A 17,826-nucleotide genomic window follows, 5' to 3' on the forward strand; every position below is an offset into this window, starting at 1 on the left:
TTTTCAGTAATCAGTTATGTTCCCACACATATTGGTTATTACCAAGAGTAACTGCATTATATAGCCAAACTCACTCCCTTAAATTTTTAGGATACTCAACTGCGGTTTTGACCTACATGACCTTTACCTACAATACGAATGTGTCCAAACACTGAATACCTCATTATAACAGTATTATAAATACAGTATTATAAAAACCTTTAAAATCACTATGCAATAATGAGTGTGTGAAGTAAATTACAATAAACTCTATGAAATGAGCTGCATGACCAGCATGGTCGCAAATTAAATAGCCGCACTGCGTCTCTGAAAAAAATATTGTGGCCACAAATTAAGAATCTGTCTGATCTCAATCTCTAATCAGCTATTTTATATATTTTATGAGTCCTCTTATTTGAGGGTGGAGTTCACACAACTCTATGCAAAGTTCTTCTGGAAAATAAATGTAAAAATTATTTCATTTACCGTAACATTTAGTTTTATTATTTTAATTAGAAGATATTGGAAATTAATTTTTTATTAATTAATTAGAAATTAATTTTATAATTTTAATAATTTTAAAAAATCATTTTATGGGTTACAAGGCATATTTGTTAATACAGTTATACAGTATAGTACAGTAAATACTGTTGTCAATCCTAAAAACTGTCTGTGTGAACATGACTACTGCCACAGTTTTTATGCTGATGGTCAAAAACCAGTTCTATCCAACTCTGTTAAGCAAGTCTGACAAAAAGTCAAGAATCGAATACAGTGGAAGAGTGTTTACCTTGAAATGGTCCAATAAGTCTTTTGTGACAGCATATGGTGCTCCAATAACAACCTCAGAGACATACTGGGAGATTTGAAAACAAAATATAGAAATTCATTCATATCAAACTATTTATATAAAACAAGACATAAATGGGCAAAAGATCAATCCTCACTCGACAGGCCAGCACACTCAGAGTCCTCTCATGGATGTTCATGATTGGATAGTTTTTCCCCTTGTAACGATTCACCTCCTAGAGTGATGATAACAATAATAAAAAAAACTAACAAACATGCAGTTCCTCCTTCTTCTCTCACATCTCTTATGTCCTTTGAAAGACAATCAGCATCATGCTTAACCAAGAAAATTTAAATTTTAAATATATTTCTAATATTTTCCTGTATTCAGCTTACCTGATCAAAGTGCAAGCCCACGATAACATATGGCTTCTCTGAAAGCTGGGACACTGCATCCAGGAAATCCACATGGCCAATATCTGATTTGCATCAGGTTAAAGAGGACAACATGATTATTGTCTTACTCGTGTTCTCAGAAAAAGCAAAGAATGCAGGGGGTCTCAAGGGCAAAACAATACAGTATGCACATTCACAAATCAAGTGAGAAAAACTACAGCACTGGTAAAACTACCCACAGTGACAAAAAATCTAGGACCTAATTTGTATTTTCCACAGGGAGAATAGGTCAGCCATTTAAATTTTCTTAAACAAATTGAACATTTTACACAAAACATCCAAAGAGAGTTTTAAAATGTTAAAAAAGCCACTGAACCTCTTAGCAGCATGACAAACAAAACTTTTATTCACATTGTGAATGTATTATATACAGAAAGCAAGAGTTCTGCACCCCATGTGAAAACTAAATAAAATGAACAATTATCGATTCATTATTTTAAAATATCAAATGACAGCATAATGAATCTCTATTCTGTGCTAGCTGTTTGCGTTAATGCTGAAGAATAATTACCAGCATAGACTAATATGCTCACACACTGTGCGTTTGAAAGGACATTATTGTTTCTTTTGTTTATTTATTTGTTTGTTTTGTTTTTTTCTGCAGAGCATTTAACATAAAGTTCCCAGCATGCCAAATAAAAATGACAATAGATAAGAGAATGAACAGAGTAACAATGATAACACTGTTTATGGCCCAGTGAGGTTATTTATATACCTTTGTATATAAAAGTGATTTATATAGCTTTATATAATAGGGGGACCTGTCCTGTCTCCAATTTATTTTACTTTCAGTAGTGTAATAGCTGTAATAGCTCTTGATGGTGTTGTGAGTAACCAATGCTCACCAACTGTCTATCTTACAAGGAAAAATGTACCCCAAAATTCATTTATATTCTGTCTGTTCAATCACCTGAAGTCATACAATTTGTGTGAGGAACAGACACACAGAATTTGTTATTTAGTGACAATCTTCACCTCCACCAGATTATTTAAAATCTCTTTTATAAATGCATTCAGTTATATATTTTTTTCAAACATTTATATAATATATTTTATTTTATTCCTTTGCTTTTAACAGAAGAAATTTTGGGTGCTCTAATTACTGTCTAAGCGTGTAAGGATACGAAATAGGTCAAAAGCTCCAGCCACATAGATGATGGTGTCTCCTGGCTGTGGTTCCTTTCCTGAGGCAAACTGGATGATTTTTTGGGACGTCTGCAGGAACTGTGACACTCCTGTCCAGGGACTGTGGCCTTTAGGGCCCTGTGGTGAGCAGTACAGAAATGATAACAAATATTACAACAATAAACATTAATCATTAAACATTAAACTAATCATTGTTAATAACACACATTTTTTATAGTAATACATTTATTATACTTAAACACAATATATAGAGCACAATGAGATGGTTCTGACAGGTCCAAGAACTCGTTTTAAATCAGCAGCCCTTTGAAGAAGCCAACAAGTGTTTTTTTCTGATGTCAAGAGCACACAATAATGATTGAACAAACAATAACTTTGTGGTCAGCACTCTGACATACAGTGCACCTAAGTCAAGTTTGAGTCCTTTGCAATGGCTGTTTTTGTCAAGTCCAGTGAAGGTCTTGGGACATTAAAGAACTTTTCTCTCTCCATTTGGAGGCAATGACTAGGAATTATTTAGTCAATGTTAAACTCAGAAACAGAGGTGCCATTCATGGCTCAGTCTCTGATTATGGACTGTGATGACAATAAAGCTTTTTATGTGCCAACTTGGCAGAGGCATGTGAAGGCAATGCTAGCAGAAGGAGGAACAAAAGGGCAAAGCAGAAAAACAAGTAAACAATCCTGGTGTCACAAATCAAGCCTCTGTGGCTCCCTCCGATCACCACCAGAGGGAACCGTCACTGGAGTACTAACTGTTCTTAAGGACTTCATTTCCCATCACCCCATGCCTGCAACTGATTACCTGCACAGGTGCTAATCATTATCATGACTATTTAATCAGTGCCTACCATACCCTCGTTGCGAAGTCTTGTTTTTGCTACTGCTGACATTTCTGAGCGTTTATACCTTGTTTGATTACCTGTTGCCTACCTGGATTGTCTAGACCCGTCTGATCGTTCGCTGCTGCCTGCCCTGGGACTGATTACCAGGTGCTAATCATTATCATGACTATTTAATCAGTGCCTACCATACCCTCGCCTCGATGCCAAGTCTTTTTTTTGCTACTGCTGACATTTCCGAGCGTTTATACCTTGTTTGATTACCTGTTGCCTACCTGAATTGTCTAGACCCGTCTGATCGTTCGCTGCCTGCCTCTTTGACCTTGCATTATTATTGGATTTGTTCTCTTCTCTGTCTGCCACCTGCCTCGACCCTTTGCATGGACTCAGGTTATGATTCTGCCTTGCCTACGTTGCCCTTGTAAACTGTTGGTTGAACTTTGCCTGTCTGTTTGTTAATAAAGCTGCACATGGATCCCAACGTCACTGAATCCTCATTACACCTGGGAGGGAGAGGGGGATCTGAGAATGACTAATCAATTTTTTATTTTATTTGTACTATGGAATTCTGGGCTCCCTATTGACATTTGTAGTTGAAAAAAAAAAAAAAAAAAAAAGATACCTGCAAAATCATTATGGCAGGCTTGCCATGCTGATTTGGTTAAGGCACTATGGTTTTGTACACAAATTAATACAATACTGTAGTACTGGTTGAATAATTGATTTATAACCCAACTACCCAAGAAATCCTCTGTAGTGTACTTCAAAACATTTCACTCTTCAAAAAAAAGATTAAGACTACAAGAACAACCAAAAGGGAATAAAACACTCACTCTTCCAAAGTTGTCTGTGTGTTGTTGATAGTCTGAACTGCCCTGAAGAGGAAAGGAAGAAATGAATGTCCAATTTGACAATGTGTAATTATAGCATACAGTACCAGAGACATATCAGAAACATACTCTACACAAGTCTGCAAAAGCAGATGTGAATGCTTGGCCGGTGTATTGCAAGCGTGTACATACTTAATGTGCATTTTTGCATTTCTGTGTCGTGATGAACATCAGTATTCTAGGTATTTTTTAAAATCCTGAACAGATTTTTGAACAGATACTTTTTATGATCAGTTCCAATACAATATCAGTGAGAGAGTTAAAGACATACAGTAAGGTGGAGGTGACAATGGTGTAAACATGGTACCAAAGTGACAAGCAAACTAGCATAAATAAGTAAGTGAAAGTAGGGTGAATATGCTATACCATTATAACAAATAGTGAGAAAAAAAAAGAACAACAATATGATGGTAAATGTTTCCATAAAACTGGGTGTTACAACCCAGTTGCAACATGTACTTGAATTATGAACTGAGGTCTGACATGTTTGAAATCAAGCTTGCCTAGTGAGACCTGTCTGCATTTACAAATGTTGAGTATGTTTCGGGCCTCACCATGTTGCTGTGATGAGCTTTGGTCATAAGCAGCATGCGGCCGACCAGGTCTGTAGTGGAAACACCTTGGGTTCTCTTGCACTCTCTGAAAAAGATCCACTTTAAATAAGAACCGTACTAAACATTAGCAGCATGAGCAGCAGAGGTGTGAATGGGCTTACCTGTATCTGCCCGACTTCTTCACTTCTTCATATGTGTCTTTCCCATCCACAGTGAGAGTGATGTCATCTGAGGAGACACGACCAGTTGATTCAGGTCATAATAAAGCTTGCGTAAGTGAACTACTGTGAAGTGGTGTGTTGAATACTGTGCCTAAAATACTGTGCATGGAGGACCAAGACCAAACAAGTTACTGAACAATTTACTGAAAACTATATTTCCAGAGGAGAGTAGTGATGCTCTGGAACCATTCAGCTTTGCTTTTACTTAGATGCAGGACACACAAACAGATGAACATGAACAGATTGTTGACATTTTTTATATGGACTTCAATTTGTGGACAGGAGCACTGTCTCATCATGAACAGAATAGGTAAGGTACAGCTAATAAAGTGCTACCACTTTATTAGCTGTACCTTACTGTACTGTAAGTACTTACTTTGTAAGAGCTAAAAATGTATGTTCTTTTTAGTATGAATGTGTGTAGTATGTATGTAATCCGGTCAATCCAGTAATCCACAGGTTCATGGCCCTGGGGGTCTCATATTCTTACTTTTTAATATCAATGTTTTAGCACAGTTTAGACATGGTTATTATGTTTAGGCTCTGACCTCCATGAACACAGAAATCGCAACAATATTTGTCCAGAGTCTCAAGCGTAGTAACGTATGGAGCTCCTTCCACGATCTCATCCACCCACTTGATTGCTCGCACCATCTTATATCTCTCAGCTTGGGTGAACACTGGGGGACCTTTGTGCTTAGAGATCTCCTCTGCATGAAAAGAGAGACATTAGAATCTGTCAACTTCATTTCCATCTTCTGTTATTTGTTTCACTATGAAATTTTTGGCCAAACTCTCCAAAAGTTGTTTCTAATTTTAACAGCTAGACAGCATGGTTTCCTGGTTCAACATCTAAAAAAATAAAACAGACATTTTTTATTAAGCACTTTTAGAAGTAACATGCAGTCTTCAGATTAAAAGTATGTCTACAATCTTCATCTACAGTAGTGGTTTTCAACTTGCTGTTATCTTGTCCAGTCTGTGAATTCAGTGTTTAACTTTTCTTTAACTTTTTTCTTAACTTTTCTTCTTTAACAGTTTTTTTTTTATTTTGCTCACGTATTTCTCTTTTGCCCAGTTTGTGTTGTGGTTACCTGTTTCCCTCTAGAACCCACCAGTTTTGGACTGCTCTTATGTTGATGACCTTCTGATTCCCTTGTTGGTGCTGTCTGCCCCTCGTTTGATCTCTCTCCCTGTCTGACCTTGATTCTCACCTAATGTTTGGGATTTGGTTGCCCATGGACTGATCTATGGACTGATCTGGATTCTGACACATGCCTGCCTGACCACTTTTCTGCCTGATAGCTCAGAGCCGGGCAGTGCTCAGACATGTAGTGCGGTTGCACTAGTGACCTAAGTTTGAATTCTGACTCAAGGACCTTTCCCGATCCTATTCCCCTTTCTCCACCACTTAACTTCATGCCAGTGTGTACTGTACTATTAGATACTTTTGAGAGAGAGAAGCCTTTGAGTCCCCATCACAACACGACCCATCTATATTCTAATATGAAAATTCTAAATCAATCAAAACCTATTTTAGTCATGCCTTTATTCCACGTCTCGTGTCAGCTCTCATCTGTGCAAGCTAAAAACATATCAGTCACTGATTGAAAAGCCTGTTGTCTATGCAATCTATGCAACTCCCACATTCTTGGTACACAATCTTTCATCACAAAAGTAAACGTAAATAATCATACGTAAAGTTTAATCCCACTCCCCCAATTTGTTTATTCAATTTGTCAATGTGTTACATTTGTGTTACACAGTGTTGTTTGTTGTTTATATTGAGTGTCATGACAGTGTAACACATACACTGTCATGAAACTAAGATCAATATAATCAACAAACAACACTGTCTGGCACCGTTTATGTGTGTGTGTGTGTGTGTGTGTGTGTGAGTACCATCAGTATGCACTCCCACAATGAGATAGTCCCCCATAGCCTTGGCTTGTCGAAGTTGGTTGGAATGACCATAATGGACCATGTCATAGCTAAGACGGGAGTAAGGTAGATAAAGACAATTGTTAAAATGAGAAAAATATCATAGCATTCAAAAGCAAATGAAAGCAAACAATCAAAGCAAGTTTTACCAACAAACAAATTAATTCTACAATTTATACTCAAGTTGCCAAGTTATTTATTTATTTACAATTTACCTTTTTATTATTTTCTTCACATATTTCATTTCAGTAAGCTGGGATGGCTTGACCCTAACTAGGGTGGCTGTTTTTAAATTTAGTCTTGCATTTGAATAAAAACCTGTTATATACAGTACAACATTATAAAGCTAAACACTGACTTTTTGTCCTTTGCTATAAGCAAATTCATTACTTATTAAAAAATTATGCATTAATAAAAAATACATAAATTAATAAAAAAATAAAATAATAATAAAAAATACATACATACATACATACACATTAACCTGACAGATAACACATTTTTACAATCTTGAAATTTCCCACCATAAGTCATTATTGTAGGCTTACCATTACAAGGGCACAGTTTTGAACAGGTTTTTATGTACTCACTAAATGTCGGAATATTAGTAAATTTTTTACCCAAAATATCTCGCATACTGTGAGTTTAGCATATAAAAGCAATGTGATTGAAATCACACATTCTAAATATAGCAGAATTATAAAACTAGCTCATAAAATTACAACAGGTCCAGAACAATCGTGTTCTTTTTCTCAGTAAAACCAGAATAGAGACCATTGTCCATTTGTAAATTCCATTACCATACTGCTTCCATACATACTTCTTTTGTGCTTGTTTTTGAGTATTTTCAAATTTTGATCAATGATGATTTTCATTGCTGAAATGCATAATTTAAAAACATTAAAACACTATAAATAGGACACATTTTCCCCTTTGTCACCATAATTTGATTTTAAAGTGAAATACAGTATGACCTGAACACATGTTAGACAGGTTCCTTGAGATTTATCTATGCTGAATAAATCAAACCTTTTATTTTTTTAAATAGTTCCTGACATACAGCATAAAGAAACATTGTTTCATACTCGCTATTAATAGGATTTCACCTGTAATAGTAATAGATTCATAAAATGAGATAACAATTCAGAACCTTCCACTGATTGTTTTGTTCCCAATTTATATTAAAGTGCTTCCCTCTAAGAAACTTTCCATACCATCAGAGTGACATTGAATGGACTTTTCAGTGTTTGACTTATTTATACTTCGTCCTTCTTTTTAAATTTACTAATAGATCTGGTTTGGCACTATTTTTAATCTTTGATGTCCCTATAGTGAAGAATGTATATACAAAAATATATTTGAAATACATTTATTTTCTGCTAAGTATACTACAAATACATTTACATATTTATGTACTTAATAAAAATACCCTGCAACTGTACTTTTGGTACTAAACTGGTATACTTGAGGTCTTAAACAACTAATTTTGTACTTAATGCACTTTAATTGTGTGGAAGTAGTGCTGAATTGAAGAATACTTGGAATAGTTCCACTTTAGCACAATCAAATACACTTCAGTATACCCTGAGTTGCAAGGTATACTGAAGTATATTTGATTGTGCTAAAGTGGAACTATTCCAAGTATACTTCAATATCTTGCATTTAAAGACCGATATTATTCAAAGATCATACAATCCTCATCAATAGTGACATTAAAACACATAATATTAATATTAAGAAATGTGCATTGTGTACAAGTAGTACTACAAATAAAGTTTATTTATAATTTTTATATCAGTAAGTCTCAAGCGATATGTCAGTAAATATGTTAAAAGATTTTAACTATACTTAGTATGAAATAAATGTATGTATAGATGTATGTATAGATATATTTTTTTTACTAGGGGTGCATTGAAAGTGACGTAGAATAAGAGTGTTAAGTGTTAAGAAGGGTGCATCTGCTTTTATATATTGATATGATGAAGCCAACAACTACCCAATGGCTTGACTCTGCTGTATCTTAAGTAGACAGGATTACAGCAACACTGGCCATGAGCATGAAATATTAATTACTGAAACTGGTGTGCACTTTGCAGGCACCCAAACGGCAACTGAGCTGGGAGAATGATATCGCGTGCAGAAGCCAAGTGTTTGAAAGCCCTAGAAATTTGATGACCCTGTGCATATATGGGGTAAATGTGGCAAAGCATGTCCTGTTATATTTCACACCAAAATCAAGAGAAATAATGTAATATAATCTAAAAATATATAATTGCCTTTACTGTAATAATAAAAAACAGTATTCCAGCATTTATACATCATGATAGTATTTGTTGTACTGCCTGGAATGTACAGTGATGTAGATTAAATTAATATATTTCTGTATTTTTTGTACTACATATCTTTATTGAGTTTTTACAAAGTTTTTCAAAAAAACCAAACACCATTCCCCAGAACATACCCCAGGCAGGTTTAAAAAAAAAAAAGCCTTATATTCAATAACTTTACACATCTAAAGCTTCTTCAATATCTCCATTTTAAACAAAGTCTAAAAACACCTCCCAGATATACAAAAATTCAGAGGGTTTCTTTCTTGTTCTTGTTCGGACAGTCTCATGTAAATATATAAATATGTAAGCTTTTCAAACATGTTATTAAGTTTTTCAGCCATAGTCCAATGGAAGAGCAATTGGTATTTTTTCCAGCACAGGACAATAGAACGTCTTGCTTGTAATAGACACAAATCCACTAGCTTTCTTTCTTTAGTGGACAAAAAGCAATTGTCTTCATACATACAGTACTCAATAAACACATTACAGGACATAGAGGAATTGGAGAGGAAGTAAATTGAGAAACATATTGAATAACCCCAACCCAAAACTTCTGCACCTCCTCACATTCCCACAATACTTCAGTATTTTACAGTATTATAGCAATGAGAGTCTAATGAGGATCATTATAGTGTATAACATAAATTTATAGTGTATAACATCTACATTATAGTAACGTGAATGGGGGCACAATACATCATCATAAACTACAGTTTGTTTGTTTTTTTGGAGAGTTTGGAGATGTTTTAATGCTTTTGCTTCACTGTGCGATTCTCAGTTAAACACATGCTAATACACATGTAAGATTTAGTGACTGATTGACTCATTGTCAGCTGATCAGACCTGCCTACCAATCATGGTATGTGGTTGCTGCAAGGGTCATTTATCCTTCTGAGGTCAATCAAACCCTGTTAAATCACTTGGTTCTCTGTATGGCTGCATTAACACAGCTGTCATGAGATACACAAAACTGCCCTTCATTTGACCTTAATCACATAACTTGCTTTTTATACTTGTCTTCATAAAGGCTTTCACTGTCTGTCACAAAGTGGAATCCACACTCTTTGTGCTGACTAAGTGCTGACCATTGCTCAACATGGACTTAATGCATTCTTGTGCTGCAAACATTACGTCCTCCTGCCCTATGCCCTGGTCAGAACATGTCAGGGAGGGATTACATGACATTTTATTGTGAATGGACTTTAGCATCCTGACAATTCAGGGTTAGTGATGCACTTACACTTTCACCTAGAACCTTCACAACAATATTCACCTAGATTTTCACTTGAGGTAAAATGGTTATTATAAACATTTACATTCATTTAGCCAGTAGTGGTCTGGTTACTGAAATATAAATAATAAATGTTCAAAAGTAACTATGGTAAATCTCTGTAACACTGATTAATTTACAGTTTGTTTTTTAGAAGACAATGATGTAATGAATTTTGTGTATTACTCTAAAACAATTAATTAAACAATAAGGGGCAGATTTCCTAACAGCTTGTGCAAACACAAACCCTCTTTTGGCGTTAAATAACTACTGCCTAAATTTTCAAGCAGTAAAAATGTAGCAACAGTTATTTTTGCAGCTGACCTTATGTCTTACGAATTTGCAAGAGTTTCATTTAGAGACACAAAATTTATGGGAGAATAGTGTTTAAAATGCAACAGTATTTCCTAAGGTTTGCGGTAGACAATTTAGTGGTATTTGCTGCATGATTTAACGCCCAAAAAAGCATGTCTTTACCCCCTTTGCACTTGACATTTGCTGCCACAGACAAGAGAGATGTGAGGTAAAAGAAAAAGATTTTTCTCCACACGTGTTAATTTATTTGGAATGCTGGAGAACAACATTGGTAGGCCATCGGACTGCCCATCTTAGTGTTGACCCTTCTTCATCTCTGGTTCTATTTCTCAGATTTCTCTTCTAACCTAGTTGCTAGTTCGGACAGTCTCATTATTAACGACTCTGGTTTGCCACTGACTTTGGTCCAAATTTGCACTTTGGTGTTTTAACTGCATCGCTCATTCTGACCCTCCTTTTTGCCTTCATCTTCTGAATAGGCTCGGTTGCTGTCTGGACTGCTTCCCTGGACTTGGACCTTTGCCTGGCTTTCAAGACCCCTTTGATTTTGACTTGCTGTTGAAGTTCTGCTCAGAACTCAGTCTTTTCAGTTATTATTTGTCAGTAAAGCCTTGGTTCAGCATGTATCTGCTCTTGGGTCCTTTTTTTCCTGAAATCCTGGCATTGCTATGCAGGTGGTAAGTGGTTGCTTTCTGGCCCAAGCCAATAAAGCCAAACTCCATTGTGGTCTGTGTGATATTGTGGTCTCTGAATATGATTTGGGTTCCTACTTTAATGTAATTCTATGGGATTCTCCCTTTTTATGTCAATCAAGCACAAATTCTAAGTCCAATCACTTAGAAAAGTAATTGACAATGTTGCCAATGTTGCCAATACCCGTACAAGCTTAAAGCAACAAGCATGTTGCCAATAACATCCAAAAAATCTTAAAGAAACAAGCATGTTGCCGATAGCAACCAAAAACCCTAAGCAATGAACATGTTGCTTATACCCTTGCTTATATAAGGCCTTCTCTTTCTCTGGGAGATCTGTGAGGTTCAGCCCCAGATGTCTTTGAGTCACTACTAACTCTGCCATGAAGTGACCAATTTTGCAAACCAACTTGTCCTTGGTACACAACACCACATGTACACCACATTACATTTGAGTCCTCTTTAAAAGAACCAAACTCAGACCCATTTAGGGAACCAACCCATTTAACCCATTTTAGGACCAAGAGGTGAACCTAGAAAAAGGACCAATAGTTCTCGTTTCATTCACCCTGTCACTGTCCTTGAAAGAGCAACTGTCTCAGACCTATTAGTGCTCACACAAATTGATGGCTGACAATATGCCCTCCAAAATACTATTCAATTCCATTTCATTGTATGTGCCTCAGTGTAACATTTTATTTTTTAAAGAATATTATTATTTTTATTATTTTAAATTTTTTTTTGTAAAACATCACTGTCACAAATGCTGTTGGTTGAGCTTAACTTTTGAACAGAATACTCCTGTAAGCTGTTTATTACTTGCACAAAATTCTAAATTTTGTTGCAATTGTCACATATGTTGTGGTTTTAAGAAGATGCATGAAGCAAATACAGATATTCTAATAAACACTAGGAATCTTCACAGAGACTATACACCACGTAGCACAAAGACAAAACAGAACAGGGACTATATATACACAGGGATAACAAGGGAACTTGATGATAAACAAGTGAACATAATAAGTAACTAAAGAGACTAATTTAGTTACTACTTTAAAGTTTACTACTTTAATGTAACACTATGGGATTCTCCCTTTTTATTGTCAATCAAGCACAAATTCTAAATCTAAGCACTAAACACTAAGACTAAAATGAAAGAGTAAGTATGAAGTAAGACACAAAAACACAACTAAACAAGACATAATCCTGACACTACACCCATTCTCTCACAAGGCACATCTTCACACCGTTAACAGTCCAACGGTGGATGGTGGGAGGGGGCTTTGGAGGCAGACAGAAGTGAGACATCAGACGAAGACGTAAGGTAGATGAAGGACCAGGAACAGGAGGAGCCAGGAAAGGGGAACACTATGTCGATTTGTGCTACCCTGTCAGATATTGCTACCTCCCATTAAATCAGTAGATAGTACAATTCGACAACTAAACATGCTACCTGTCAAATTATGGTTTATTAACATCTACACCTATCCCAACCCTAAACCTAGCCTTACAGTAATGCAAATACAGTAATTATGTATTTAATATTCATCATGTTTACTTGTCCATTTGAACGCCTTTTTGATTCAACAGTTCCCTGAGGTTTGCAGTTTTTGCGGAGAGGTTTGGAATGAATTTACAAATAAAATGCAATTAAATAATATAAAATAAAATAAATAAATACTGTGCACCAGCCATCTCATTTGTGATCTCTTCACGCTTTTGAATCTGGTAATGTTCTCTTTTTTATGCCTACATTTATCCATGCATACTTTCATATCACCAGATTGATTTTTTTATTATTATTTTTTTGTTTTTGACAGACCATTGACATTAAGTGTATCCAGTCTGCAGGTTTAGATTAGATTAGATTCGACTTGTCATTGTGCCGAGTACAGAAGTGCAAATGTTTAAATGTATACCTGTATGAACCTGTATGAATTTTATGTTTATTTTGACATTCATAACCAGAGTGTGATAGCCCCTCCTCCTTCACTATGTAATTAAAGCTGTGACAGTTCAACATTTTATTTTATTTGTATTTTATTTATTTATTTTTGGTTAATTAAGTGCATTATCTGGGTATTTAAAGAACGCTTTTTCTTTTTGAAATTTTTAGTGTGAGCACACTACTTGCACTATTTATAATAAAAATTGCACAGATTAGTGCATAAGTACATGAACTAGGATGCACTATTTAACTTTTTTTTTATGTATTTAATATTCACGGTTTTGGCTAAAAGGGATACAGCTACGACAGGAAACCAACAATAAATACATTTTTGAATGAATGCATGAATGAATGATATATTGTGTAATACTATATAGTGCTTTATTGTGTTTTGCTGTACACCCAAATCGCTTTACAATCATGTGGGGGGGGTCTCTCCTCAACCACCACCAGTGTGCAGCATCTAACTTTTTTTATTTATTATTTTGACCACTAGATCCACTCACTTCAAAAAGCAGACACTCCAAAAACGGTAATTTAAGGGACATAAAGGCAAATAAGTAATTATCATCTGTGGACATGAAATGTACCCTAAATTACAGAATGACCCAAAGCAGGCTAACAAAACAACAACATGCCAGCAACACGTTAACAATGCTAAGCATTCAAAGTGGTTTTTAAAGGTCTATTGGCACCAAAATAGTCTAATATAGTCTGACTTTTAAAGTGTATTTTACATTTCCAGACAAGACTTTGTCAATCCAACAGCAAATACATGAGAGTAAATAAAATTAATAAACATCTCTTTTATTATTTGGCCAGACTGCTAAATGTTCACATAAAATTTATTACAAAATAACAATTTTTCCCCTAAGATGATAACTGGGCTGAACATCGTGTGACAATTTAGCACACTGTTATTTGCAACAATTATTGTTGCATTAAATGATCCCTTTCACATACTATTTGTAAAGAATCTCACTTAAATAGCGAGCTAGTATTCTATTCCTAACACAGCCAAAGACATGCTATATTTCTCCCTCAGGATGCTATGTTGTTGGATATAAAAGATGTGGACGAGTGAATGTCTCGATGATGGTGCATGGGCCCCATTAATTGTGCCACTGGCTCCAGGCTGAGAGATCTGGGGCAAGCACCTGCTGCAGAAGTGGGTAAGAATGACAGACACAGGAGCTGATGGAGGGAGGAGCCAAGGCAGAGTCCTGATGGCTCTCCTGGACAATGCCTTGGGGCCTGTCGATGGAGGGGAGACCTCAGTGAAGCCGGGACAACATCGCAGGCCTGGAAGGCAATGTCAATGACTCAAGGGCCGAGGCGACGACGGGGAACTGGCAGAACAAGGCGATGCCGGAGGGAGTGAGGACCAAAGCGGAACTGGAGAGAAGAAGGATCCCACTGGAGCCGAAGTGGAGGACGGCTGAGGTGTGGGCGGAGGGTGACGAAGGTCCAAGGTTTAGCCAAAGGGGTGAGGGAACTCGTGGAGCCTGAGTGATGAAAGACCATGGCAGAGCAGAGAGAGTGCAGAGCCAAGGTGGAGCCGACAGGCTGACAGGCCGAGGTGGAGGAACAAGGGTTCCAGAAGAGCTCTTTCAGGGTCTCATCATCCTAGTGTGCCTCACTGTAAAGTTGTAGATAGCCCTCCACATATTCCTCCAGTAACCGGCCATTCTGGAGAAAGCACTCTTCTTCATCAATTGTGGATAGTTCTTCTGTCACATATATTGTGGATTCAAGGAGATGCTTGATGCAAAATGATAAGCAGGTGAAGGAAGGAACTAAGGAGACTTGTATGGACACACTAAGATTAAAATGAAAGAGTAATAATGAAACCAAGAAATACGAACAAAAATGCAACTAAACAAGACATAATCATGACAGTCATACTGCATCCATATTCTTCCTCTATATCACACATCCAAAGATATAAATAGTGTGTTTCAAATGTTTTAAATGATCATTTCATGTTTTTACAATTTAACAATTCTTCAGTTTACAATCCAATGTTCTATTGATTGTATTTGCTTGTTTTAAAATAATAAACAAAGTGCATATAAAATAATGTAAATTTAATGGTGCATTAAAGCATTATGAGAACTAACAGGTATTTGCTCCATTCACTCCATAAATTATTGAACATATGTTAAGTATTGGAGAGAAGGCATCTTGAAGGCATCTGATGACCAAATTAAAAGAAATTTAAAAACAAAAAAAAATCAAGTATGCCCAGAGCGGTTTGTGTTCACAACACACATTTAGAGCAAACCATACAATATCTGAAAGTGAACTATACTCAGACCACCTCCCAACCACCTTAAAGCAAACTTCGGCTTTGTTCACTTTAAAGGGGGTAAGGTAAGGTAGGTTCACATACACACCAAAAAATCCAGCGAACCGTGCTCAGCCCCCTGAAAAGGACCAAGTGTGAAAAACACAAACAGCTCATAGTCCAGAGAGAGAAATGCTCACTCTCCAAAGCCTCAAGCTCAACATTGGATCCCCAGGACCCTGACACACGTGGTGCCTCAGCAACCACAGAACCCGAGCGACTGGGGACAGATGATCTTCCTTCTTTTTTTCGAAAAAAAGTGTCATCATCAGCCAATAAATGAACTGCTGTGATTCTATACATGCTTCAGACAATTGTCACACCTGGAGGGGGCTCCCATAGCATCAGTTACTGACGCAGCATCAAGTGAACCTACGAAAGAAAAACAGTAGCGCAGCCAGTAGCATCATGAGCTGAGGCACCGGCTGACTGTGACATTCTCTTGTTATGCAGTAGAGGGTTTTATGTGAAGAACAGGCAGGTGTGGGCTGGCGGGGTTCGAGGGGAGTCACTGAGCGCACTGTTTACACTGGCCCTCTTTGGTAGTTAACTCCACTGTCTAATATTCTGGCATCCCAAACATTCTGCAACATTTAAAAAAAACACCATCACACAGGCGGACAGAAATGGCTGGAATTCTGAAAGAGAAAGGCTCTATAATCCTGTTCATCATGCACATGAATCACCAAACACATTTTTTTTCAGTCAAATGAACTCACAAACTCTGATACTTAATCAGACAAAGCCTGCTTTTAGAGAGAAATGTCTATCAACTCATATCTCAAGGCTGATAAACCCAACTCATAAAGTAGATAAAATGGCAAGTCTGTTAGCACTCCATACTTTTGTTAAAGCGTAAGTCATCCCTGCTCAGTGAATCACATGTGCTAGTGTGAAATAACAAGACGGGATTCTGAAGGTGGACAGTGTTTTTTCAGTGTGCAGCTTTTAGTTACATTAGAATTTGTGAACTCTGTATGTGTTGTATTAAAAAAAATAAAAATGTAAGCACAACAAATACTATTTTAAGCATAATCATTATTATTGTTATTTATATAGTGTTATTTACCACAACTATGCAACTGTAGACATGCTCTTATATTGATTATTATGATTAAATATTCATAATTGTTATTTTTAGTAACAGTGGTAGTAATATTAATGGAAGCAATCAAAACTTCTTGAGCATTCGATGATATAAAGACTTTATATTAGATGTGGTGCATTGCTGTGGCTGTCAAGTCATATTATCTCATTTAAATGTAAGCAGAGCTCTAGTCGTGGGGTTTATGCCAATGCGGTGAAAATGCATTCCAGCGTGTACTCACCATCCATCGCACCAGACGCGGACAGTACGCCTCCTCTTCTCCGGACTGCAGGCTGCGGCGGCCGGAGCGCTGCTCACATGATGCCCGTTCTTCATCATTTTATACAGCCCTATTTACAAGCACTTCAGCACAAAGCAAAGTCAAATCTCTGATATTCACTGGTATTCAGTGCGTGTTACAGGACTGGGAAACCTTTGTCCTTTTCCAGGATAGCCGGCTTCTGCATTAAACGAAGGTGACGTTCTTATGTGGGACAACGCCTCCTCTGTCCGCCAGCAAAATTACGAATCATACTACTGTGAAGGCTTGCTCATGAATATTAGTGATGTAAGATGACGTTTGGTCCGTGGTATTAATTCATTTGCTGAGAGGCTAAGGGGTGTTAGGGAATGAACGAATCGTACTAGTCATAGCGTGGCTCAGTAAAGGTTACGCCTCACGAAGGTTTTCAAGCAACGTCAGCACGATGCTTTTGGGAAACGCAGCCCAAGTTAACATTAATAGCCCGCACCTTTGCCATAGTAGGATCTGTAAATTCGTTTCCTGTGGAGTGGCGTCATATGGTACGGACTCGTACGATGAGCGGTGACAGGCAGCGGACATTACTGTTACATAATCGCAGCTCTCATGTCATGTGACAAGTGTTGATAAGTGTTGATAACGTGTAACAAATAAATGCATGGAACCAGGCTAGCTATGATGCACTGACGATATACATTTATAGAATTAGTTTACAAAGAAATCAGTGAAATATAGATTATTATATGTTCAGTTAACT

The 17,826-nt window shown here is 36.8% G+C and overlaps 1 protein-coding gene across 1 annotated transcript in view; it reads right to left on the reverse strand.

Moving 5' to 3' along the window:
* The window catches only part of LOC107729574 (ethanolamine-phosphate cytidylyltransferase-like), a 19,827-nt gene extending 2,501 nt beyond the window's left edge, over positions 1–17,326 (reverse strand). Inside the window, exons 1-11 of the mRNA XM_016540150.1 lie at positions 17,049–17,326; positions 6,780–6,868; positions 5,426–5,587; positions 4,818–4,884; positions 4,657–4,741; positions 4,046–4,087; positions 2,349–2,487; positions 1,165–1,247; positions 927–1,004; positions 770–835; positions 117–127 (exon numbers count right to left, since the gene is read on the reverse strand). Coding sequence (XP_016395636.1) covers positions 117–127; positions 770–835; positions 927–1,004; positions 1,165–1,247; positions 2,349–2,487; positions 4,046–4,087; positions 4,657–4,741; positions 4,818–4,884; positions 5,426–5,587; positions 6,780–6,868; positions 17,049–17,146 — 920 coding nt within the window. The 5' untranslated portion in view covers positions 17,147–17,326. The remainder of the gene's footprint in view (positions 1–116; positions 128–769; positions 836–926; positions 1,005–1,164; positions 1,248–2,348; positions 2,488–4,045; positions 4,088–4,656; positions 4,742–4,817; positions 4,885–5,425; positions 5,588–6,779; positions 6,869–17,048) is intronic.
* Positions 17,327–17,826: the final 500 nt, after the last annotated feature.

The sequence above is a fragment of the Sinocyclocheilus rhinocerous genome, unplaced genomic scaffold (assembly GCF_001515625.1).
Source record: "Sinocyclocheilus rhinocerous isolate Xijiao unplaced genomic scaffold, SAMN03320098_v1.1 scaffold2593, whole genome shotgun sequence".
NCBI classification, from domain to species: domain Eukaryota; kingdom Metazoa; phylum Chordata; class Actinopteri; order Cypriniformes; family Cyprinidae; genus Sinocyclocheilus; species Sinocyclocheilus rhinocerous.